This window comes from Papio anubis, chromosome 9 (assembly GCF_008728515.1).
Source record: "Papio anubis isolate 15944 chromosome 9, Panubis1.0, whole genome shotgun sequence".
In the NCBI taxonomy this organism is placed as follows: domain Eukaryota; kingdom Metazoa; phylum Chordata; class Mammalia; order Primates; family Cercopithecidae; genus Papio; species Papio anubis.
The window spans coordinates 14,531,242-14,558,346 of NC_044984.1; the positions used below are offsets into that span (position 1 = coordinate 14,531,242).

Genomic DNA, 27,105 nt, shown 5'->3' on the forward strand with positions numbered 1-27,105 from the left:
CGTTTGGTCAGGCTGGTCTCAAACTCCCAACCTCAGGTGATCTGCCCGCCTTGGCCTCCCAAAATGCTGGAATTACAGGTGACCCCAAACGAAATTATTTAACATATCTTATTAATAAAATTCATACAAGTAAAATCTGTTTAATAGCTTCTTCAGAAAGGTGCAAAATGCATTATTTACAAGAAATTTGCAGGACAGTGGGAGTGGGAGGAAATGCAGACATATATCGATAATGGATTTTTTAAAATGAGTATTTTTAAAGTTTTCCAGTGAATGAATAACTCAAGCAAAATAGAAATGTTTTCTTTAAACTTCTATAGAAAAAGTAGTTTGAGAAACACCACAACATATATTTTTTACAACATTGGACAGTTTAAAATTTTATACTTCATATGGAAAAATAAGTGCTATGCTCACACGAAGAAATAAATGATCATATAACTATCATCGGTCTGAGCCAAAATTTATTTTCTGTTACTGGTCTGTTACTAATATCAAATTTCCTTCGCATGAGAAAAAGAAAAATAAACTGGGAATCTGAAGATACAGACTGTCATGTACTTGTTAAATTACCTTGAACAAGCAATTTAGTCTGTGAGCCATCATTATATTTATCAGTGGGAAGGATATATTAATATTTGCTCTTCCTAGATATCAGGACTGTTGCAAAAGGAAAAATAAATGTAAAAGTTCTTCAAAAAGCAGAAAGCATTATATAAAATGTACTATATTAATTACTGCTAAGAACATTCAATTCATGGGTACTGAGGAGTATAGTGCCCACAGACAGTGAAAATATGTGTGAATTTCTGGTAGGTGTAATCCTTGGTTCGTTCAAGTATTGATATCAGTCTTTCTCTCTCCTCTTTCTTTTCCCTTTCTCCATTTACTTCACTTCTGTAGAACCTCTACCTGTAACCAGTGTTTCCATATATGACTATAAACCTTCTCCTGAAACAGGAGTCCTGTTTGAAATTCATTACCCAGAAAAATATAACGTTTTCACAAGAGTGAACATTAGCTACTGGGAAGGTAAAGACTTCCGGACAATGCTATATAAAGGTAAGCAGCAAAAGGAAGGCTGAATCAATGATGACCCTCACTTTTTACGCAGCTTTTCCCAAATGATGTTCTCTCTTACTGCAACGAGGTTTTATAATTCACTATTTGACCTATAAATGAGCCATTAAAAATAATTATTGACTTATGAAAATCATGCTATGAGGAAACCTAGAACATCTGGTTCATTTCTTGAGAGTCAGGTGTCATGTGTACAGCATGAGAAATACTCAAATTATTATCACTTACATGCTACTCTTCCCTAAGGCAGCATGCCTGGTGCAGGAAATAAATTCAGACTTAAGTTTGGAAGCACAAGTAACCATTTCCTTCTGGGTATGATAGATGGGCATTTCCGGGACTGGGAAGCCAGAGCGGTGCCTTTTGCAAAGTTTCACTTGGGTATGATCCAGCATCCTCAAATGCGATGCTGTATGACCAGCTAAATGAATACATTAACATACAAAAATTAGTTTTGCTTTTTTACTCGCTTGATGGGAACCTTGCGGGGAAGGGAGAGAAAAGAGCCCAGGAGAAGCAACACTTCAATTAGTCAAAGGAACAAAATCAACTTCTCTGGGTAGAAGGGGCTAGAGGGAGAGGGAAGAGAGGGCATTCAGTTTCATTTGGGAGTGAATCCTAGTGAAGGAACTTGAATACTCTCAGGACATACCGGGTGGGGGTGGGAGGTAGGTAATGCTACCAGAGTTGGCTAACTGTAACTGGAAACATGTATTGGTGGGAAGAGAAAGAGTATTGAAGCACACAGAGCATGACATCCAGAAAAATGTCACTTTGACTTGCTTCTTTTACACACTCATTTCTTCCATGGATTTATTTTTTCTGAGACATTATTTAAAATATAAGCAGTGGGGCTGGGAGTGGTGGCTCACGTCTGTAATTCCAGCACTTTGGGAGGCTGAGGTAGGCAGATCACTTGAGTTCAGGAGTTCGAGACTAGCCTGGCCAACATGGTGAAACACTGTCTCTACTAAAACATACCAAAAAAACTAGCCAGGCGTTGTGGCGGGCACCTGTAATCCCAGATACTCAGGAGGCTGAGACAGAAGAATCGCTTGAACCCGGCAGGCAGAGGTTGCCGTGAGCCGAGATCACACCACTGCACTCCAGCCTGGGCGACAGAGCAAGGCTCCATCTCAAAATGAATGAATGAATGAATAAATGAAATATACGCAGTGAATTTAGTTTTTTTAAACTTTGAAAAAATCAAAGAAACATAAATTCCACAAATTATTATGTTGTTTATTTACAATGAAAACAAATAATCTGCAAATTAATAAGTGGAAAGTTGTTTATAGATCATATGCAAATATATTTATGAATGATTAAAAAGCAATTACTGAAACTTTTGTTAATCATAAATTTTAAAATAATATAATCCCATTCTTAAGTCAATTACTTCTTATTACTTCTTCAAACTATTTTTAGATTTCAATTCAATAAGTGGTATTTTTAGTTTTTTCTCTCATTTCTTTTGAGTCGGATTGGATTTTTAGTTTATTGTTATTCTCTTTAAAGTTTTCTAAGTGGAGTCCAAACTTTTATTATTTCTTTTTTTTGGGCAGGTTCTGTCTTCAAACTGGCAAATAAACCAGTTTTAAATTAGGCTAGTTTTTCTAAATGAAAACTTTTCTTGTAAAATTGCTTTTTTTCAGGTCATAAGATGGCAAAATACCTTGGATTTTTATTTTAAAGTAAATGGCCAGTGTAAACTTAACGTCTACAATTTCTTTATATTATCTCCTTCAATTAATACATACCCCAAAGTTCCTATCATAAAAAGTTAACTCCAACTGTGTTCGATTTCCTTAGGAATTTTGTCAGAAAAAGCCCTTCAGGATTGAGTCTAAACATTCAACGTTTTGTCTCTAGCCTTCTACTAACTCTTTATTATTGACCATAACAGTAGTTGAAGGAAATATTATGTTGTGAATGTTTAACCATAATTGTTTCAAACTTTCCAGAAGTGTGTGACATTTAGAAGACCGTATTTTTCATGTAATTGATTTTCTCTTCACAGATTTCTTTAAGGGAAAAACAGTATTTAATCACTGGCTGCCAGGAATGTGTTATAGTAATATCACCTTTCAGCTGGTATCTGAGGCAACTTTTAATAAAAGTACCCTTGTTGAGTACAGTGGTGTCAGTCATGAACCCAAACAGCACAGAACTGGTAAGTCTCCTGAAGAATCAAATACAGTGAAAAAATAATTCAGTTATATTTTGCTGTATATTTCTTTTTTATCCTAAGAAATATTCTGGTCCAGAGCAAAGAAAGAAAATGCATATGTTTAATAACCTAAAACAGATTTTATATCAATGTAAAAAGAACTGGGCAAAACATTCAATAAGAAAAATCTAAAATATGTCAATGCAATCATAGATTTGTAATCTTTGAATAAAAACTACTATATTATTACCAAAGGTTATAATTAAGTAAAACTTACCCAGATCTAGTAGACATCAGTTATTACTGACAAGTGGCTCTATGGCAGAAAAAAGAGGGAAGACATTCTAGTACAGTTTATCAGATTATTAAAGGAAAATATTGAAATTCAAATGTATCTCAAACTTGAAGTGCTTAATTTTAGTAACACCACTAATATAAAGCACTATTGTAGGATGGATGGATAGATGCATGGATGGATGGATGGATGGATGGATGGATGGATGGATGGATGGATAGATGGATGGATGGATGGATGGATGGATGGATGGATGGATGGATGGATGGATGGATGGATAGATGGATGGATGGATGGAAGAATGAATGGGTAAAATAAGCATATATCTACTAAGTACCCATCACCAATATAAGCAACATCGTATGTGCCCAATGTGCCTGCATATTCAATAGGAAAGCTGGAGAGGCCATTCTGATGAGCATCAGGAAAGGATTATGATAGATTACTTCTAAGGTCTTGACAATTTGAAATTCTAAGATATCATGATTCTTACTCATTCTTATTCTAAGACCAGGAAACTATTTCAGCTAAATCACTAATTCACCTAATGTCAACATTTAAGATTCTATTTATGTTTTTCATTATTCAATGTAAGTAGAAAAACATTAATTGAGCACGTTCTACCTGGAATTTGTTCTAAGTACTGAGACCTGAAGACAAAGACTGATGAGACAGGATCCTTGTCCTCAAAAAATGGTACTCGTAATACACAAATGGCACTAATACGAGGCAGAATGAGATAAATATTATAAAAGAGGTACAAAGTTATTTAACAGCACGAAGGAGAGAGAAATTTTTATTAGAAGTTCATGGAGCCTAGCACGGTGGCTCATGCCTGTAATCTCAGCACTTTTGGAGGCTGAGGCGGGTGGATCACCTGAGGTCAGGAGTTTGACGCCAGCCTAGCCAACATGATGAAACCCTGTCTCTACTAAAAATACAAATATTAGCCAGGCTTGGTGTCTGGTGCCTGTAATCCCAGCTACTTGGGAGCCTGAGGCAGGAGAACCGCTTGAACCCAGGAGGCGGAGGTTGCAGTGAGCCGAGACCGCACGCCATTGCACTCCAGCCTGGGTGACAGAGTGAGACTCCGCCTCAAAAAAAAAAATTAAAAAAAAATTCATGGAAGAGGTGATAATTGAACTGCTATTTGAAGGCCAAGTAGAAACTGTTATAGGCAGAGACTATGCAGTGTGTCTTTGTAGTTTTCTCCCTGTAAGTAAAGTATGCTTCCGTAATTTACGAACTCATTTTGTGCTTATATGTTTCATTTTAGAGAGGTGAGGAGTGAAGCCATATTTCTAACATGTGTGTTAACATCTCTAAAGGCAGCACACGCATGCAACTCTCCTAGGTGCAACTATGTCACATGGAGTATTTTCATCTTCATAGCTATAAGTACACTATACTTGTTTTTTCTTTGTAATAAAAATCCAGGAACACAGATACATTTTTTTGTAAGTGAGATTATGATAAACTGAAAAATATTTACATACTCTGCTTTTAGAAGTGGTTAAATTACCACTTCAACAAGCATAATATTGCAAGTTAATATATTTGAAGTGTGACTAGTGGTATGTTAACAGGTACACATCATCCACAAAATGTTAGAAGTATATATATGGAGCAAAACGCAGTTTATCTTGACGTAAATTGTCTGTGTATTAGAAGTAAAATTAAATTCCATTTTTAAAAATCTGCTTTTGTCCCTGACTCATTAAGAGCTTAAGTATTCACTCTAATTGATTTAAAAATTACTTGACAATGAAAATTCTCTCTCTTACAGCCCCTTATCCACCTCAGAATATTTCCGTTCGTATCGTAAACTTGAACAAAAACAACTGGGAAGAACAGAGTGGTAATTTCCCAGAGGAATCCTTCATGAGATCACAAGATACAATAGGAAAAGAAAAACTCTTCCATTTTACAGAAGAAACCCCTGAAATTCCCTCGGGCAACACTTCTTCCGGTTGGCCTGATTTTAATAGCAGTGACTATGAAACTACGTCTCAGCCATATTGGTGGGACAGTGCATCTGCAACTCCTGAAAGTGAAGATGAATTTGTCAGCGTACTTCCCATGGAATACGAAAATAACAGTACACTCAGTGAGACAGAGAAGTCAACATCAGGCTCTTTCTCCTTTTCCCCTGTGCAAATGATATTGACCTGGTTACCACCCAAACCACCCACTGCTTTTGATGGCTTCCATATCCATATGGAACGAGAAGGTAAAGCAGTAGGAAATCAGAGGAAATAAGAACTGATACAAAGGAAGGGGAACTGAAGTGTTTTTAAATTTGAGTTTAGAAACACTGATCATAGACACTCAATCGCCAGAGAATAATGGTAAAGAAAGGGAAGAATGTAATTGGGTATCCAATGCAGACAGAGCAGAAAATCCAAATGAATAGACTGGGTAAGAATCAGAAGGTTTGGGTGATTCACAAGTTGTGAGTACTGCCAACTGTATATATTTTACTGCCTGGTATTTCTCATGTCTCAGAACAATGAGGAAAACATCATATTTGGAAATATTTTGAATCAAAGATCTAACTATCCCAGAATATTACAGCATATCCTAGAGAAATTTCCTGTTTTCTCATATGCAAATTTTTAAACATGGCAGCAAAGTAATACTTATGAACACATTACTACTTTCCTCAAGAATATGAGGCTTGTGTCCTGCTAGCCAGCTACTCTTGTTCCCTTTAGGGTGTGTCCCTCTGGAACAAGCACCATAGTTTTCCAAAGAGAAGCTGATAGTAACATGGAAAATACACAGCTACTGACATTTCCATATAGCTACTATATTACATTTTGCATTGACTAACTCAGCATCTGAGATTCATTCTTTATAGCCCACTAACTTAGGAAAGCAGAGCCGTGACTTTCAACAAGTTTGGGTCATGATACCTATCTCAATTGTTGTTTGGTAGATTTTTATGGTTATTTGTTGTTTGTTTAGTTTTTACAATAATATACTTCATTTTCCATTTTCCGGTCTAGTAGTTTGAGTGGCAGAGGTTATAATTTGTAAAATTTTGAAGTTACGATGATAGCCTTATTTTTAGGGTGAGAGTTTAAGACCCATGTAGTCTCATATACTGACATATTGTTTACTCCTATTTTACTTAATAGCATGAGATACAACAAAAATCTGTGGATTCTTCTATACAAGATGATGCAGCATTCAACCATAACCAAATAACACATAAAATGAAAATTCTTAATTATTTGAGTCAAAAGTCATTTTCTTGGAATTGCCTACATTTTTTTAAAGTTTCCCTAATCGTCTTTTATTTTTCTGTTCCTAAATATGTTCCTATGGCAAATAGGATCTTGTCATTACAAAATTTTTTTACCACCTCTTCTCATGAAGGTTCTATTATGCATTTATCTGACTACAGTGTCTTCTTTTGAAGGCTGTTGTAGTCACCAACTGATGATAATGACTTCAAATGAAGTAATAAGCAGCAGAGGATGGATGGACTGTGATGCAATGTGAAATAATTCTTTAAGAAGATTTGAAAGCAAATGGATGAAGGAAAAATATTACCATGATTATTATTTTTAAATTTTACTTTAAATTCTGGGGTACATCAGAAAATATACCTTAAAAAATGAGATGTATTTTAAATAAATGTTAAAGCACTTCTGAATGGTTAATACTACCACAAAGAACTTACAAGATATTTGATGCTGGTTATTTTTTAGCCCTTACCTCGTGATGAGGAAGCCAATAATTGTTATCTTTTCCTGACTATCTACTTCTGTTTTGTAAACATAATTTTGTTGGGTAGGAGTACATAAAGATACACAGTGTAGACCCATCCCTAGTTTTATTGATTTGAATGCCATATTTGAGTTTTGTTATTTGGAAGGTTGTAAAAATATTGAACTCTTACTTATATTCTTTAATAGTACCTTTAGTTTAGAGGTGTAACTGAACTTGACAAAAGGAGGGAACATTTAAAATACCTAATTTTTTTTTTTCATTAATTGACTTGTCTATACCCAGGGCCTTTCCAGGTGTCAATTCATATATCTTCTCTTTTTTTTATACGATTTAGAGAACTTTACTGAATATTTGACGGTGGATGAAGAAGCACATGAATTTGTTGCAGAACTGAAGGAACCTGGGAAATATAAGTTATCTGTGACAACCTTTAGTTCCTCAGGATCTTGTGAAACTCGAAAAAGTCAGTCAGCAAAATCACTCAGCTTTTATATCAGTAAGTAACAAAGAGATCACTTTACACTTACTGGGGAGCTAGAACAATGGAACTGGTGAGATTATTGATGCTCAGATGTCAACTATTCACAAACCTTAGAGATGCGGAGAAGTCTTCAAGATCAGGAGAGGCTGAGATCCACAAGCTTTGGACAGCAGAGGAAATATATGCATATTTAATAGTAGCAATCCTATCCACGGGTTTAACTTGAGGATTCTTTTCACTATTGTGATAATTGAACATTTATTAAACTGACCTTCCACATTAGCCATAACAAACCCTCCAAGGATGTGGACATACAGTTTGGGAAATACGACATTTGCTTGAGGCCATAAGGAAATGACATTATAGGACTGTGAAAAATCTCATTAGAGTATTGAGCTTGCGAAGCTCAAAAGAAAGACAAAGATTCAAGTACACCCAGGTGGTCTCCATAAAATTGGTGGAAAAAGCCATAGCTACAGCAACCTAAAAGCCCAATGTCAAGTCCTAGGGTGGCCTCTGCCAATTCCATAAGGGTCACAGCACAGCAAAAGCTAGCCTCTGAAGGTTGCACAAACAGTGCCAGCCTCTATAACGTGTTTAGCTAAACTGACTGTGTTTACTGGAAGTATAGAGGTCAAAAATCAGTAACCTACCCTATCAGGAGTTATATGTGCCTTCGATCAGTAGAAAGAAAAACCAGAAGGCAAAGAATAAAAATTGCTTTCAGAAAAGGATAACCACCACATATCCTATTGCCATCTGGAAAGGCAAAATACCACCTTTCGTTCAAGAATGGATGAGAGCAAAAGAGGAGCTCAGTTTATGCAGCAGCTTAAAAATGTTAAAAATATCCCATATACTATTTTTACTAAAAGAAAAACCAAAAATGTCACCTCTGGCAAAAGAAAGGCCTTAAAGATTTATCAGATGCATAGAAAAGGTATTCCCAACTGCCTTGTGTGTCTTTCAAGTATTAGAGACCTTGGACATGTGATTACTTAAGAAAGAGAACAAAGTTGAGAATTTCATTCTTTCCATAAGACTAAAAATGCCTCACTGAACAAATGGTCTCTTTCTGCACCAGTACAGATCCACTGCCCATGTGAACAGCCTCCACGAAAACTCCGCAACAATTCTGGTCTTTCTGACTTCTCTTCTCTGAATTCCTATTCTGTCTCATAGTACACAGCACAAAACACAGAACTTATTAGTGTGTGGTATTTTTCTAGATTTATTTTAGGTGCATCTTGCTTCTCATGTCAAATTGTAAAATCCTAGGCTGGAGTTATACCGTTTGCATATTTATTCATTCTCTTGTATATTCAAGAAATATTTATGGAACTACTTGTATCTTTCATGTGCTCTGCTCTATTCTTAGAGTATCTAAAGTGACTAGTGCCATTGAGGACATGTCGGAATTGCTCAAAAATGTGATTACTTTAAAGAGATGCATCTTAATATTTATCTAGAAAAATACGGGTTCCCAGAAGTTTTGTTTTTTCTCTGTTGCTAAAAGAATGACTTTTTTAAGTGCTTAGGAGATTCTGTTCTATGGTAATGAGTTATTCAGATGTACTGCATATACTTCTTTGGTTTAAAAAATGGATACCACATATATAAATACACCTAACTGGGTAAATGAGCAACAAATTAGGGTGGCTCACGTTTGCTCAGCATAATGTAGTCACACACCAGCTAAAGTATATTTGCAACCCATTTTTCCTGACCAAACTGTTTCACATATTCTGGTAATGAGCTGTTACATTACAATTTATTATATGTTTATGTTGTTGCATTATAATTTACATTTATGTAGCTTTGAAGGCCTTCCCAGAGATGAGAATTCAGGTAGGAATTTGTACTAGTCTGCCAGTAGCCTTATGAAGGGAACACTTTCATTACCCCCATTTTTCACATTAAAAAACAAACTGAATCGCAGAAAGTTCAGTGACTTCCCCAAGTGTCAAAATTAAGATTAGAACTCAGGAGTATTTGATAACAAAATCCATTTTCATTTAGCCTGCAATGACCCAATTCCTCAGGTTGATTATCAGGTCAGTCATAAGGTAAAACTATTAAATAACTGAATTTGTTTTGCTTCCTTCAACCTTTGCCCTCTGTGCCCCCACTACACTAGTACTCTTCAGAACAGTAGTAACACTTCACGTTTATGTAGTTCGCTAACACATATTATCTCATTTGATCCCAGCAGCAACTTTATGAGGTAAATTAATCAGATTGTCACAAAGCGCTAACTCAGGAGACAGGAGGTCTGGGTCGGGTCAGAAGCACTTACTAGCTCTGTGACTTCAGGCAGCTTGTTTATATCTCTGCGCCTCAGTTTCCTCATCAGCAAATGTATTAGTCCGTTTTCACACTGCTATAAAGTACTACTTGAGACTGAGTAATTTATAAAGGAAAGAGGTTTAATTGACTCACAGTTCAGCATGGCAGGGAGGTCTCAGGAACCTTACAATCATGGCAGAAGGCGAAGGGGAAGCAAGAACCTTCTTCGCAGGGTGGCAGGACAGAGAGAGAGAGAGCAGGGGAAACTGCCTCTTCTAAACCATCAGATCTCGTGAGAACTCTCTCATTATCTTGAGAACAGCATGGGGGAAACCGCCTCCATGATCTAATTACCTCCCATCAGGTCCCTCCCTCGATAAGTGGGGATTACAATTCGAGATGATATTTGGGTGGGGACAGAGCCAAATCATATCAGCAAAATAAGGCAGTGGGTCTCTAAAGTTCTGCTCTGTTCTAAAATTCCATGATTTATCCATTTAACAGATGCAATGACTGAGATTCAGAGACGTTAACTCATTTGTCCAAAGTTGCACCACTAATAAGGACCAAACTGAGTCTTAGTGCAATTATCCTGTTTCCAAATTTTTACTATTTCATAGTGCTCCAGGAAGTCTCATGCAGGGTTGAGAGCATGGATTTTGGAATCAGACTTCCTGTGTGTCTGATCCTATCTATCAAATCCTAGTTTGACTTACCCTATCTCTGCCTCAGTTTTCGCATCTGAAAAGTGAGATTTAATAAAAGTACTTATCTCATTGGCTTGTTATAAAAGTTAAAGGGGCCAGGTACGGTGGCTCACACCTGTAACCCCAGCACTTTGGGAGGCCAAGGCAGGCGGATCACCTGAGGTCAGGAGTTCGAGACTAGCCTGGCCAACATGATGAAACCCTCTCTCTACTAAAAGTACAAATATTAGCCAGGCGTGGTGGTGGGCACCTGTAATCCCAGCTACTCGGGAGGCTGAGGCAGGAGAATCGCTTGAACCCAGTAGGTGGAGGTTGCAGTGAGCCGAGATAAGGCTGCGCTCCAGCCTGGGTGACAGAGTGACACTCCATCTCAAAATAAATAAAAAAATAAATAAGTAAATAAATATAAGTTAAAGGAATGAAATACATAACACATATAAACTTGAAGTTTACATGCTAAAAAACAGTTTATATGCTGAAAAGCAGTTTATATGTGAGCATCCGTGTTTTAAGCTCAACCCCTACTGTGATGTCCTAGACAGCTTCCCAAGAGAACTACAGTAGCATCCTTGTGTCTGTGGGGTCACTGACCTGCCAGGAACAAATATATAAATATATAATGGATTCCGTATCTCTTTACTATAATTAATATCATTTTTTATTATCATTTCCCTTGCACCATTTACACCGAACCTTAGTCTGTCCTCCCCAGTAGAGCCACTTGCTCCTTTTCCTCTCCTGGGTCTCAGCCTAGGAATACAGCATTAAATTAAGGAGCTGAGAAATGCATCCTAAGCAAATAAATGGAAGTTTCACATTTGCATTTCAGCAGGGAATTTCTGTAGACAATAATCACCTTAACACGTCTTGAGTCCTTACTAGGTGTCAGGCACTGTGTTAAGAACCACTTTATGAACATAAGAGAACAAAGCTAAGGATGGGCACTTCTATGGAGATATTTTATGGTAAGGATCCTGTTGTGTTCCTCAAATTATCACCCAGGTTTCAGCCAGTTGTTATTTGTTTGTTTGTTTTTGTTTTTTGGTTTTTGGTTTTTTTTTTGAGACGGAGTCTCGCTCTGTCGCCCAGGCTGGAGTGCAGTGGCCGCAATCTCGGCTCACTGCAAGCTCCGCCTCCCGGGTTCACGCCATTCTCTTGCCTCAACCTCCCGAGTAGCTGGGACTACAGGCGCCCGCCACCTCGCCCGGCTAGTTTTTTGTATTTTGTAGTAGAGACGGGGTTTCACCGGGTTAGCCAGGATGGTCTCGATCTCCTGACATCGTGATCCACCCGTCTCAGCCTCCCAAAGTGCTGGGATTACAGGCTTGAGCCACCGCGCCCGGCCCAGCCAGCTTCTTTAATGGAGCCAGCCTGTTGCGTGTTTCTTCTCTAATAGAGTCACAGCCTGCCTTTTTGTTCTCACTGTTGCCAAATTCAAATGTTTTCACATGATAGTAGTCTAGGCTGATTTGGATCTCGAAGTAATTATTCCTAGAGACCAAAGATCCTAGTAGCAAAGGAATTATAAGCCCTGACGAAATGCCACCCTGCCACGCTCACTCTTTGTTAAAAGAGAAGTAAATTTTCTCTGGTGAAGAATTTACCAGAATACTCTCACATGCACATGACGATTGAAGTGGCGCTTTCGTTTCTGCTGTTATTGCTGAGGCTGCTGTTTAGATCAAGGTGAGGTCAAGGGGTAGAGGGTTGCAGCTGGGCAGAGGACCTGAAGAGTTGCCAGTCTGACCACCAATCTGACTTTGAATCTCATTGTAAGGGCGAAAAGAAAACATGATTTTTTAAACCAGAATCTTTTATCTTAGTGCAATGTGCAGCCTCCCCTGTGTTCCAATTTGAAATGTGCAGGTCCTTCAGGAGAGTGGATTGAAGAACTGACCGAGAAGCCCCAGCACGTGAGTGTCCATGTTTTAAGCTCAACCACTGCCTTGATGTCCTGGACATCTTCCCAAGAGAACTACAACAGCACCATTGTGTCTGTGGTGTCGCTGACCTGCCAGAAACAAAAGGAAAGCCAGAGGCTTGAAAAACAGTACTGCACTCAGGTAAAGGAGAGGAAATGAGGATGGGCTCGCCAGTCCCACCTAAGCACAGCCTTACAGGGCAATGCCAAGGAGGCAATTGCAGGAAGCCATGCTGAGGTCTGCTGGGATGGGTGTGTTGTATGAGTGTTCCCAAGAGCCAGAGGGGCCAGAAATGAGTGGGAATGGCTTTTCCATGGCACTGTCATCTCCCTTTCTCTTCATAGGAGGGTCATGTTCCTTTCTCTTTCATTCCTTATTCAAAAGAATTTGCTGAGCACCTATGATGTGCCAGGTACTAAGATAGATGTTAGAAATTTTTAAACATCCTGCTCTTGCAGAGCTTATAATCTAGTGAGAACGATAGATAAGTGAACCTATAATGACTGCACTGTATAGAATAAGGCCTCAGCTTAAAATGAATGATGAGAGTCCAGAGGAGTTCACAGAAGGAGCTGAGCATGAGTAACATGGATGAAAGGGAAAGAGGATTTGGAAACTGGTTGGAGAAAACATCGCAGAGGAGACAACCAAGCAGAGGGTTGGAGGGTTTTTTGTTTGTTTGTTTGTTTTACTTTTTTCTATTCCTTTAATTTTCATTTTTACTGTAAAAGTAACATATTCTTGTTAAAAAAAAAAAAAAACTTAAAAATGTAAAGAATATAAAGTAGGCTGGGCACGGTGGCTCACGCCTGCAATCCCAGCACTTCAGGAGGCCAAGGCGGGTGGAGCACCTGAGGTCAGGAGTTCAAGACCAGCCTGGCCAACATGGTGAAACCTCGTCTCCACTAAAAATACAAAAATTAGCCAGGCGTGGTGGCACGTGCCTGTAATCCCAGCTGCTAGGGGAAGCTGAGGCAGGAGAATCGCTTGAACCTGGGAGGTGGGGGTTGCAGTGAGCTGAGATATTGCCACTGCACTCCAGCCTGGGCAACAAAGCAAGACTCGGTCTCGAAAATAAATAAATAAATAAATAAATAATATAAAGTAAAAAAACTACCCCCTCAGCAGTCACAACTGAAAAGAGCTTTGAAGAATATATAGGAGTCAGCCGTGCACAGAGGCGAGCGAGGGGCAGGCAGAGACAGTGTGCAACTCAGTAGTCCTGCGAGTGGTTAGCCAGACCAATCCTTAGTAAAACCGTGCGACTGGAGCCGAGTGGACCTTGCTCTCAGATGCCCTGAGAACCTGGGGCCCAGTCCTATTTTTCTAAATTCTGGCCTTATGTTTTTACATGGTCAAATTTGGTGGTTCTTGGTGTCTTACAAACATATTTTCTTCCCTAAAGGCAAAAGGAAAAAAATAGTTAGCAATTCATGTGGAGTACATTGGAAATGTAATGTGCAGAAAAGATGTTTGCTGTATGAGAGCTATTTGTAATGTTTCCATTCCTCCCAGGAAAATTAAGCATTTAATGAAATTCAAACAATGATAAATTGTAAATTGATAAGATGAATTCAGGAATCGTGTTCTTTGAAGCACTAGAAAGCCATAGAATGCTGAGATAAGCCCTTACTTGAGAATGAGGCGTCCCTTGAGTTGAATTAAATTAAGGAATAAATATGCTAAACCGATTAACTAGTAATCACAGTTCATTGTGTAACTTATTAGCTTCCTTTCCTGAGCATACCCAAGATGACTGACTCATTACATTGACAGAAAAATGTGTTTTCCCCTACAGACCTTGACCTAGAACTCAACTGCTTCAAGGTAGATTTCTCCCCTTGCCCTACCTAATGTACACATTATATATCTTTCACATAAGATTACAAAGGTTAAAGGAAGAGATAGATATTGTAAATTATCAATGAGCCAGAAAAGACCAGTCCAAATGTACTTTTACAATATCTTCTCAAAATGCAAATAGGAAAACAGAACATGAAATGTCCTATTCAGCATTATAAGCAAGAAGACTAATATTTAAAGGGGAGAACAGAAATGAGACCACCATGCTAGGCATCATCTCAATTACCACAAGAACTTTTTGAGATTTGTATAATATCATACCACTGTAGTCCATTATGCTACTAAATAAATGTGTAGAAAAGCACCCATGGAAAGATCACATAAAGTGGAAATAAGACCATCTCAGACTCAAAGGAACCTACACTATCATCTAGTTCAACCCTATTATTTAAGAGTCTATCATATACAGGTGCAGTGGCTCGCGCCTGTAATCCCAGCACTTTGGGAAGCTAAGGTGGGCAGATCACTTGAGCTCAGAAGTTCAAGACAGCCTGGGCAACATAGAGAAACCCTGTTTCCACAAAAAAAAAAAAAAAAAAAAAAATGTCTATCATATACTTATTTTGACTTCTATGCTCTCTAGTACATTTTTCTCCTTATTCCTTTAGTTGAGGAGGAATAGAATAGAACTGGTATCCAATTGGAAAGACATTGGACTCAACTAAATTCTCAGGAATGAGGATTAAGACAGTCAGGAAAAATATTAGGATGCTAAATGAGTGGAAATTAAGGGGGAGTGGAGTGTGGAATTATTTTGTAAAAAATAAAACACATTACTTAACATGCAGAATGCAGAGGCATTCCACTTTTCCTCCTCCAACACACACCCAAGAAGGTCCAGGCTAAATAAAAAGGCATGGAGAAACATAGAAGTGTACATATAGGTTAGCAGCTCAGTAAATATTCAGAAATTGGGGAGGATGGAAACTAGTGTTTATAACTTATTACCAAGTCAGGTAATCTGTAATCCAATTACCCTTTTGTCATTTTTTAAATAATATGATGTATGTGCCCATAGCTACTTCTTATTCTTGTTTGTTTGTTTCTTTGTGTGTTTTTTATGAGACAGAGTCTCGCTCTGTTGCCAGTCTGGAGTGTGGAGTGCAAAGTCACGATCTTGGCTCACTGCAACCTCCGCCTCCTGGGTTCAAGCGATTCTCCTGCCTCAGCCTCCCGATTAGCTGGGACTACAGGTGCGCGCCACCATGCCTAGCTAATTTTTGTATTTTTAGTTGAGACGGGGTTTCACCATGTTGACCAGGATGTTCTCAATCTCTTGACCTCATGATCCGCCCACCTCAGCCTTCCAAAGTGATGGGATTACAGGTGTGAGCCACCGTGCCCGGTTATAATGGCATATTTAAACAGCTAGGATTCCAGATAGTCATTTGAATAGTTAGAATCAACTATTACCTAAAATATTATCAAAAGAAAGGAACCTTAACATCACCCTGAAACAATCTATACTCCTTATGTCCTTTATTACTCTAAACATTCTAAATAGGCAAAATGGGTGATTAATGAGCTAGGTCGGCATTTACACTTACAGTCAGATGTCTACAATGTGTTAAGTTTAAATGGAGCAATTTTTTTGGTTTTTTTGGGGGTTTTTTTGAGATGGAGTCTGGCTCTGTCACCCAGGCTCGAGTGTAGCGGCGTAATCTCGGCTCACTGCAACCTCCACCTCCCAGTTGCAAGCGATTCTCTTGCCTCAGCCTCCCAAGGAGCTGGAACTACAGAAGTGAGCCACCACGCCTCGCTAATTTTTGTGTTTTTAGTAGAGTCGGGGTTTCACCGTGTTGGCCAGGCTGGTCTCGAATTCCCAACCTCAGGTGATCTACCGGCCTCGGCCTCCCAAAGTGCTGGGATTATAGGCGTGAGCCACTGCACCCAGCCTGGAGCAGTGTTGATAATGTAACACATTATGTGGTTCAATAGCATATTATTTATGTATATATGTTAGAAGAAGGCCTAGAAGAATGCACATCAAAATGTCAGGATTTGTGGGAGGAGAACAAACAAGACTTCCAATTTACTTCATTTGTTCTTTTATTGGGTGAGCAATTTTTACAATAAGCATATATGTTTTATCATATAAAGTATATGTTAAACAAATAAAATAATACTGCTTAGTTGTGGATAATATGCATCTTCTTATCATAGTTTGTCTCTTTAGAAAATTCTCTATCAGGCTGGGCATGGCAGTTCATGCCTGTAATCCCAGCACTTTGGGAGGTCAAGACAGGAGAGGCGCTTGAGACCAGGAGTTTGAGACCAGCCTGGCCAACATAATGAAACCCTGTCTCTACTAGAAACACAAAAATAAGCTGAGCATGATGGCGCACACCTGTCATTCCAGCTACTTGGGTAGCTGAAGCACAAGAATCACTTGAACCCAGGAGGCAGAGGTTGCAGTAAGCCAAGATTGTGCCACTGCACTCCAGCTTGGGCAACAGAGTGACAGAGCAAGACTCTGTCTCAAAAAGAAAGAAAAGAGAAGAAAGAAAGAGAGAAAGAGAGGAAGAAAGGAAAGAAAGAAAGAAAAAGAAAGAGAAAGAAAGAAAGAAAGAAAGAAAGAAAGAAAGAAAGAAAGAAAGAAAGAAAGAAAGAAAGAAAGAAAGAAAGAAAGAAGAAAGAATAGAAAAGAAAAGAAAAAGAGAGAAAGACGAAAGGAGGAAGGGAGGGAGGGAGATAGGGAGGGAGGCAAGAAGGAAGGAAGGAAGGAAGGAAGGAAGGAAGGAAGGAAGGAAGGAAGGAAAATTCTCTATCAGATGAAGAGATCTAGTTGACTAAATCTGCCTATATGGCTTCCAGCAGAATTAAAAATCTAAAAGTTGTGCAAGAAACCCTGATATGAAAGAGTATAAATAGGAAAGAAAGAATGAAAATGCCAATGTATTAATTCAGTGTCATCTTATTTTGTTCAAGCCAGTGGAAGGTAAATTTTGGTATATGGCTCCTTTTACTTATATGTAGAGCAAGTTGTACCAATTCAGATTCCATAATTTCTACTGTGTATAATCAGTTTCCAGTGTGGAAAGGTTTAAAATTCATATCATATCACCAGTTCTATATGAATCCTTGAAATCTTAAAATGAGGCTCCAAAAAACACCTTACAGCATAGAGAAGCTGTAAACAACATTGTTCTCCATTGATTCATGTTCCTTCTTGGAGCAATTCCACAATTTTATGTATCCTAGAGGTCAAAAAGTTAATAAGATGAATAAAGGTTAGTATTTATTGATACTCAGTTTAAACATTCTCAAACTCTATGAGGTATATAATTTTATTACCTATATTTTAGCAACGAAGTAACCAAGGCAAGAATTTTCAATAAATTATAAAGCATAAATAAACCCCCATGCTAATAATGAGCAGAGTCAGGATTTGATTCCAGGTAGTCCGAAAAAAAACCCTGTGTTCTTTCCACCAAGCAATACTGTCTTAAATATTAGAGACACTGAAGGCCAAAGCAGCACCTTAACCTTTTAGTTGAATTATCAATTATTGTGCGTGCCAACATTCAACTTTAATAAATGCATTTTATTCATGTATATGTTCTCACTGTTTTTCTATATATGGTATTTGTTATGTATCCACATTTTTTTTTAAAAGAGCGGGGCCAGGTGTGGTGGCTCACGCCTGTAATCCTAGCACTCTAGGAGGCCCAGGCGGGCAGATCACCTCAGGTCAAGAGTTCAAGACCAGCCTGGCCAACATGCTGAAACCCTGTCTCCACTAAAAATACAAAAATTAGCTGGGCGTGGTGGTGCGCAACTGTAATCACAGCTACTCGGGAGCCTGAGTCAGGAGAATCGCTTGAACCTGGGAGGTGGAGGTTGCAGTGAGCTGAGATCGCACCACTTCACTCTAGCCTGGGTGACAGAGCAAGACTCCGTCTCAAGAGAAAAAAAAAAAAAGAACAGTAAAGAAAGTCTCATCTAAATGAGAAGTGTTCTCTACAGTATTATTTTAGGGGGCTACAACAGCCTGGCAGGGTGCTTACCAGGATATCTCGATGCTTAGCACAGTGACCTGCCCATAGTGTAGATTACAGATCCCAGCACTAGGCTTCCAGTCCCAACACTGCATCTAAATATATGACCTTGGCCATTCTCTGGCTTTACTACATTTATTAAATGAGCACTTTGGACTAGGTCATCTCTAAGGTCATTTCCATTTCTTTTTTTTTGAGAGCTTGTTTCACTCTGTTTCCCAGGCTGGAGTGCAGTGGCACAATCTTGGCTCACTGCAACCTCCGCCTCCTGGGTTCAAGCAATTCTCCTACCCCAGTCTCCTGAGTAGCTGAGATTACAGACACCCGCCACCATGCCCGGCTAATTTTCTTTGTATTTTAGTAGAGACAGGGTTTCACCATGTTCGTCAGGCTGGTCTTGAACTCCTGACTTCAAATGATCCGCCTGCCTTGGCCTCCCAAAGTGCTGGGATTACACGCATGAGTCACTGTGCCCGGCGGTCATTTCCATTTCTATAATTAGATATTATATGCTTCTAAGTGACAAGAGACTAAAGACATTTCTGTACTGATATTTGCATGTAATCAGCTGACACTACAATTTAGAATGTCAAACTATCCTCATGGTATTGCTGATTTGATTATGGTTAGAGGCTGATGTGTCTCTAGTGTGCATAGTTACAATTGACATTGATGGGTATAAAGCAGTTCACAGGGCTTAGAATAGAAAAAATTTGAATCTTCTAGGTTCCCTTCAAAGTTCACATAAACTATAAATCATCCTAATTTTGGAATCTGACAGCTTCAGTAAAGTCTTCTGGATTTCAAAGTCATCTGTGATTCCAAAAAGAGTCTCTGAATATTATTTCAGCCTCTGTGTAACATTCTGAAAGCCCAGCTCTAAATAAATCTTATCGGGTGTTTGGTTTAAAGGTGAACTCAAGCAAACCTGTTATTGAAAATCTGGTTCCTGGTGCCCAGTACCAGGTGGTAATATACCTAAGGAAAGGCCCTTTGATTGGACCACCTTCAGATCCTGTGACATTTGCTATTGGTAAGTTGCTGGCCATAAGAAGAATGAGTGACCTATATATTAGGGTACTGACTGGAGGGGTGCAATGTGCAAGCTCAAATCATTATCGTCATATTTGGAAAGCCTGTCTTAGTTCATCCAATATGCTACCTTCAGAGTAACAAACAACTAGAATTGTATACTTGGAAAACATTCTTAATATTTATTACTTGTGGAAAAACTCAGAGGCAAACATACTTTAGTTTTCAATGATTACACAACAAGAGTAAAGCTGTGTGCCGTGGCACACACTTACAGTTCCAGTTACTTGGGAGGCTGAGGTGGGAGGACTGCTTGAGCCCAGAAGTTGTTTTTTGTTGTTATTGTTGTTGTTGTTGTTTTTGAGACAGAGTCTCGCTCTGTCACCCAGGTTGGAATGCAGTGGTGCGATCTCAGCTCACCGCAACTTCCACCTCCCAGGTTCAAGCAATTCTCCTGCCTCAGCCTCCTGAGCAGCTGGGACCACAGGCACGTGCCACCACACCTGGCTAATTTTTTGTATTTTTAGAAGAGACGGGGTTTCACCATGTTAGCCAGGATGGTCTCGATCTCCTGACCTCGTGATCTGCCCATCTTGGCCTCCCAAAGTGCTGGGATTACAGGCATGAGCCATCACGCCTAGCCGAGCCCAGAAGTTTTAACCCAGCCTTGGTAACACAGCAGACCCTGTCTCAAAAACAAAAAAAAAAAAGAGAGAGAAAGAAAGAAAAGAAGAAAGAAAGAAAGAGAAAGAAAAAAAGAGAGAAAGAGAGAGAGAAAGGAAAGAAGGAAAGAAGGAAGGAAGGAAGGAAGGAAGGACGGACGGAAGGAAGGAAGGAAGGAAGGAAGGAAGGAAGGAAGGAAGGAAGGAAGGAAGGGAAGGAAGGAAGGAAGGAAGGGGGAGTCAGGAAGGAAGAGGAGGAAGCAAGGAAGCGAGGAAGGAAGGGAGGGAGGGAGGAAGGGATTGTATCAGAAGAGTGAAAATTCGGGTCATTAAGTAGAAGTTTGAGGCCATTGCTAAGACAGTAAACATTCCTTCTTAACTTTATTTTTCTACCCCCTCCTGTCTTCTTTTTAGTTCCCACAGGAATAAAGGATTTAATGCTCTATCCCTTGGGTCCTACGGCAGTGGTTCTGAGCTGGACCAGACCTTATTTAGGCGTGTTCAGAAAATACGTGGTTGAAATGTTTTATTTCAACCCTGCTACAATGACATCGGAGTGGACAACCTATTATGAAATAGCCGCAACTGTCTCCTTAACTGCATCCGTGGTAATCTTCCCTTAACCAACTGTCACTCTTTCCTATGGGAACAGGCAAGCCTTTATGTACCAAATGTATCTTTACATAATGTGTTAGTTCATTTTCACGTTGCTGATAAAGAAACACGACTGAGCAATTTACAAAAGAAAGAAGTTTAATTGGACTTACAGTTCCACGTGGCTGGGGAAGCCTCACAATCACGACAGAAGGCAGGGAACAGCAAGTCACGTCTTATACAGATGGCAGCAAGCAAAGAGAGCTTGTGCAGGAAAACTCCGTCTTATAATAACCATCAGATCTCATGAGACTTACTCACTATCACAACAACGGCATGGGAAAGACATACCCCCATGATTCAGTTACTTCCCACAAGGTCCCTCCCACAACAGGTGGGAATTCAAGATAAGATTTGGATGGGAGCACAACCAAACCATAATATTCTTCCCCTTGCCCCTCCCAAATCTCATGTCCTCACATTTCAAAACCAACCATGCCTTCCCAACAGTCCTGAAAAGTCTTAACTAATTAACTCGAAAGTGCACAGTCAAAAGTCTCATCTGAGACAAGGCAAATCCCTTCCACTCATGAGTCTGTAAAATCAAAACCAACTTAGTTACTTCCTAGATACATTCGGGGTACAGGCATTGATACAGCTGTTCCAAATGGGAAACATTGACCAAAACAAAGATGCTACAGGCCCTATGCAACTCCAAAATCCAGTGGGACAGTCAAATCTCAAAGCTCCAAAATGATCTCCTTTGACTCCATGTCTCACATCCAGGTCATGCTGATGCAAGAGGTGGGTTCGCATGGTCTTGGGCAGTTCCACTCCTGTGGCTTTGCAGCATATATCCCCACTCCTGGCTGCATTCACAGGCTGGCATCGAGTGTCTGCAGCTTTTCCAGGTGCACAGTGCAAGCTGTCAGTGGGTCTACCATTCTGGGGTCTGGAGGGTGGTGGCCCTCTTCTCACAGCTCCACTAGGCAGTACCCCAGTAGGGACTCTGTGTGGGGTCTCTGGCCCCACGTTTCCCTTCTACGTTGCCCTAGCAGAGGTTCTCCATGAGGGCCCTGCCCCGCTGCAGCAAACTTTTGCCTGGGCATCCAAGTGTTTCCATACATTTTCTGAAATCTAACTGGAGGTTCCCAAACCTCAATTCTTGACTCCTGTGCACCCACAGTCTCAACACCACATGGAAGCTACCAAGGCTTGGGGCTTGCACCCTCTGAAGCCACCACCTGATCTCTACGTTGGCCCCTTTCACCCATGGCTAGATGCAGGGCAGCAAGTCTCTAGGCTGCACACAGCACAGGGACCCTGGGCCTGGGCCACGAAACCACTTTTTCTTCCCAGACCTCCAGGCCTGTGATGGGAGGGGCTTCCATGAAGACCTCTAATCTGACCTGGAGACATTTTCCCCATTGTCTTGGGGATTAACATTCAGCTCCTCATTATTTATTCAAATTTCTGCAGCCAACTTGAATTTCTCCTCAGAAAATGGGATTTTCTTTTCTATCACATTGTCAAGTTGCAAATTTTCCAAACTTTTATGCTCTGTTTACCTTTTAAAACTGAATGCCTTTAACAGCACCAAGTCACCTCTTGAATGCTTTGCTGCTTAGAAATTTATTCTGCCAGATACCCTAAATCATCTCTCTTAAGTTCAAAGTTCCAAAATCCCTAAGGGAGGCACAAAATGCTGCCAGTCTCTTTGCTAAAACATAACAAGAATCACCTTTGCTCCAGTTCCTAAAGATTTCATTGTCCATATCATTATCAGCATTTTAGTCAAAGCCATTCAACAAGTCTCTAGGGAATTCCAAACTTTCCCACATTTTACTGTCTTCTGAGCCCTCCAGACTATTCCAACCTCTGCCTGTTACCCAGTTCCAAAGTCACTTCCACATTTTTAGGTATCTTCTCAGCAGCACCCCACTCTCAGTACCAATTTACTGTATTAGTTCATTTTCATGCTGCTGACAAAGACATACACAAGACTGGGCAATTTACAAAAGAAGGAGGTTTAATAGGACTTACAGTTCCACGTGGCTGGGGAAGCCCCACAATCATGGCAGAAGGCAAAGAGGAGCAAGTCATGTCTTACATGGATGGTACCAAGCGAGAGAGCTTGTGCAGGAAAACGCCCCATTATAATAACCATCAGATCTAATGAGACTTACTCACTATCATCAGAACAGCACGGGAAAGACCTGCCCCCATGATTCAGTTACCTCCCACCAGCTCCCTCCCACAACACGTGGGAATTCAAGATGAGATTTGGGTGGGGATACAGCCAAACCATATCAGATAGGTATGGCTATTTTCAAGGTTTTTTCGTTGTTTTTGCTTTTAGGTTTTGAGATTCTCTTTTGTTTTGAGAGGGAGGGAAAGAGATAATTGTGTGAAGCTAGCAGTCATCTCTAATTGAATATATTTGTTAATCAACATTTTTTCCTAAGCACAGAATAGAGCAATCAAGTGCTTATTGCTTCTCCCAGATCCTGGGGAGGAACACAAAGAGATTTCCCTTTAGTATTCAATAGTTAGTTTGACACTGCCTAATTTTAATGATGCCTCTTCGTGGCATCCACAGATCAATTAAATACCTCTAATGTCAGGCTTTTAGAGGATGGTTTTTAAGAAAACGGGTAAAAATTGCTCTTTCTGAAATTGAGATAATTTTGAAAAGTGTAGATTACCCATGGGCTATTCACAAAGTACACAATTGCTCTCTACCCAGTTGAAGTCTCTGAAGGACTCCTGTTCATGGTTTACCTTGAAAAAACACCGAGTTGTGAGAGGTTACTTGTCTTAGAAATAGGGAGAAATGTATGTACAGTCACTTATAAATAAGCACTATTTCACGTGTGTAATATTACAAAATTGCAAAATGAAACAAATATTGGAAATCTTTGGCTGTATATCTCTTGCTACATGGGATTGTTTTTTTTTTTTTTTTGAGACGGAGTCTCGCTCTGTCACCCAGGCTAGAGTGCAGTGGCCGGATCTCAGCTCACTGCAAGCTCCGCCTCCCGGGTTCACGCCCTTCTCCTGCCTCAGCCTCCCGAGTAGCTGGGACTACAGGCGCCTGCCACCTCGCCCGGCTAAGTTTTTGTATTTTTAGTAGAGATGGGGTTTCACTGTGTTAGCCAGGATGGTCTCGATCTCCTGACCTCGTGATCCGCCCTCTCGGCCTCCCAAAGTGCTGGGATTACAGGCTTGAGCCACCGCGCCCGGCCGGCTGTATATCTTTAAATCACTTTTTAAAATTTATATTTTTCTATTTTACTTTATATCTCATTTCATTCTAGAAAGAATATTTTATTATAGTAAATTTAGGAAATACAAAAAGACAATATAAAGGAAAATTAAAATTACGTATTAATTTTTTATGAAAGTAACTCTACTCCAAAAATAGTACTTTCTCCCACAGTCTTTTGTCTCCTTGCTTGCTTTTCTCATTCAGAGAATAGCTAATCTGCTGCCAGCATGGTACTACAACTTCCGGGTTACCATGGTGACGTGGGGAGATCCAGAATTGAGCTGCTGTGACAGCTCTACCATCAGCTTCATAACAGGTGAGGCGTGTGTGGGGAATGGTTCCATGAGGAGGGAGCATTATTGTGAGGAGTTACCAAGGTTCCAAATCTCTAGAAAGTGCCAGTCATTCACCCAGCACTGGTGAACATCAGTTTCATGGGAGATAATATTGATTCTGATGATTCATTATTTTGTTTAGTTGATAATCTTTAAAAATCAAAATACCATTTTTATTCTGAGCTACCACCATTGACTTATTTTATTCTGAGGCACTGACCTTAATTTATGTACTCCCCAGCTGAGATTGATTAGAATAGAGATATGGCAGGCACAGCCATCAGCTTTACACTACACAGTCAATTTATTTTACCCATATGATTATTATATTTGTTAGAGTGCCTCCATTTTCTTATTAATTAAGCCATTTTTAAAGTCATAGGCTGACTGCAGTAGGGTCCATTGTGGAAATAAAAAAATAGGGTTTAGAGACAGATAGATCTGGATTTGAATAGACCCTCCCACACACCACATATAATCTTGAGCACGTTAACGTTTCTAAACCTGTTTTTTTTTAATGTGGAAAATGAGGATGATAATAGTATCAGTTGTCTGTTATTACAACTTCGTTATTATATAAGCTACTTTGCAAAATACATGGCACAAAGTTTAAGCACTTAAAAAACGATTAGTCTTAGATCCTCGGAAACCTTAAATTATGTAGTTGCATCATCAGTAGTCAGAGATAGCAATGAAAAGGGAAAATTCATCAAAGAAACACTAATCTTTGTTGTTTGAACTAAGACATTTCAAGAAACTTTTATCAAACGACAAGGTTGTAATTAGAGTTGTCCTGAGAAAACAGAGGAGAAAAATACTGCTTAGAAGAATAATTTGGCAAACAGTTTCCTCAGTGGACATCTAGTTAACGCTGTTGAAATTTATCAGTGAAAAACAGTGGAAAGAAATCAATGATCTGTGAATTCTTACACAATTAACTTCCATAAGCATGTCTCTTTTCTCTACTAGCCAATATCCAGAGCACTTTTTGTTCCAGATTTTAATAGTAATATTAGAGCATAAAAGTGAAATAATACCCAAAAAGGAGAAAATAGCAATTACTTGGCAAGCACTGTGTTAGGCGTTTACCTATATTGATAATCACATATTTAATTATAATTAAACTTCACTGTATCAATAATTCTTATAATTTAACTATATTGATATAAACGTTCTGAGAACGCTCTTTCCTTCTCACCACAACAGTTGTCTAGAAAAAGCCCAGATGTAACATCTCAACCTGGGACTGCTCATTTCTAGCTGTCAAACTTTGAGCAAATTATCTTAATGATTCTGGGCTTCTATTTTCTCACCGACAGAACCCCCTAAAATATCAGCTAAATAGGCTCTAAAGCCTACTTGGAGACAACTGGTTAGTAGAGCAAGACTTAATATATTGAACACCACCTTGACAGTCTTTGCACTGTCTCTTAAGGGGGGCAAAAGAAATGAAATATTAATAGGATTTGGCTTTCTGGTTCGAGCGGTATAAAGTATGCCTTTCAAGATGGGAAATTGACTAGGATTTGGCATACTTCATAACAGTTTAAATGGACATAGCAAGGCTGGATTCATAAACTATGGTTAATAAACAAGCTGCTTACCTGTTAAGCAGTCTGTTGTCTCCAATGTATTGATGTTGACGATTTTCTATCTTTTCCTGGGTCAAATAAATAAATGATGCTGAACCAGCAGTCTGTAGGTATTGTCTGAGCATATTGACAGAGATGGTCTCAATTCTCACATCTATAAAATGGGTATAATAATAATAAATAAATAATAATAAATATCCCACAGTATGTGTGAGAATTAAATCATGTAACGTAAGTCACTATTACAATATATATGATAGATTATTATCATGTTTATACTTATTTTTTAAACCAGTTGAAAATTGTAGTAGGCTTTTTTAAATCTTTTTTTTACATTTTACTTTAAGTTCTGGGATGCATGTACAGAACATGCAGGTTTGTTACCTAGATATACATGTGCCATGGTGGTTTGCTGCACCTATCAACCTGTCATCTAGGTTTTAAGCCCCACATACATTACGTATTTGTCCTAATGCTCTCCCTCCCCTTGCTCCCACCCCCCAACAGGCCTCATATAATGCGAATACTTATAACAAACATTCATAACTAGCTATGCTTTCAAAAATAATTATTCACTGAAGAATTTGTAATATATAAAGTAAAAACGCATGTGTGTGTGATGTTTTTTACCTTCTTATTTAAAGCAAATAAGAATCTCATGCTTAGCTCTCCTATGCTTTAATTTTCCAAATTGTGTGGTATAAAAGGAAACAAGAACAAAATATTTGAATTAGGTGTGATTTATTAGGAACTCAAGTATACCATCTTTGTTAGGCAATTCAGTTGACTAGCCCTCAATCATAGTAATTATGCTGAGGGGCCAAATTATTAATAAACAAATAGTGACATCTTGTGGCCTGCTAGCAATATGCTAGGTTTTAAAGCAACAACATGGAAATAAAAATCTGACATGTTGAGAGGAAAGAAACATACTTCTGGGTTTGCAATTTTAAAGATATTTCTTTTCCTCACTAACATTGGAACATGAGAAAATATCCTTTGAAGAAATATATGCATAGGTTCTTGTATATGATGAAGTATGTTGGAATATATTAGGAGGTTATAAGGAAGCCAAGGTTATT

At 39.1% G+C, this 27,105-nt stretch overlaps 1 protein-coding gene and 1 long non-coding RNA gene across 13 annotated transcripts in view; one reads left to right on the top strand and one right to left on the bottom strand.

The window, feature by feature from the left end:
- Positions 1 to 27,105, top strand: part of PTPRO (protein tyrosine phosphatase receptor type O) — a 276,025-nt gene that overhangs the window by 172,251 nt on the left and 76,669 nt on the right. For both annotated transcript variants that reach the window (XM_021922078.2, XM_021922076.2), the window contains exons 3-10: positions 904 to 1,062; positions 3,101 to 3,253; positions 5,332 to 5,775; positions 7,618 to 7,779; positions 12,624 to 12,820; positions 19,453 to 19,573; positions 20,649 to 20,842; positions 24,301 to 24,412. In XM_021922078.2, the coding sequence (XP_021777770.2) occupies positions 904 to 1,062; positions 3,101 to 3,253; positions 5,332 to 5,775; positions 7,618 to 7,779; positions 12,624 to 12,820; positions 19,453 to 19,573; positions 20,649 to 20,842; positions 24,301 to 24,412 (1,542 nt within the window). The remainder of the gene's footprint in view (positions 1 to 903; positions 1,063 to 3,100; positions 3,254 to 5,331; positions 5,776 to 7,617; positions 7,780 to 12,623; positions 12,821 to 19,452; positions 19,574 to 20,648; positions 20,843 to 24,300; positions 24,413 to 27,105) is intronic.
- The window catches only part of LOC103875636, a 95,518-nt gene that overhangs the window by 9,462 nt on the left and 58,951 nt on the right, over positions 1 to 27,105 (bottom strand). For 10 of the 11 annotated variants that reach the window (XR_634493.4, XR_001892519.3, XR_001892520.3 and 7 more), the window contains 2 exons: positions 26,036 to 26,177; positions 3,528 to 3,566 (listed from right to left, as the gene is read on the bottom strand). This is a non-coding gene — a long non-coding RNA (uncharacterized LOC103875636). The remainder of the gene's footprint in view (positions 1 to 3,527; positions 3,567 to 26,035; positions 26,178 to 27,105) is intronic. The other variant, XR_001892522.3, reaches the window with a different exon arrangement.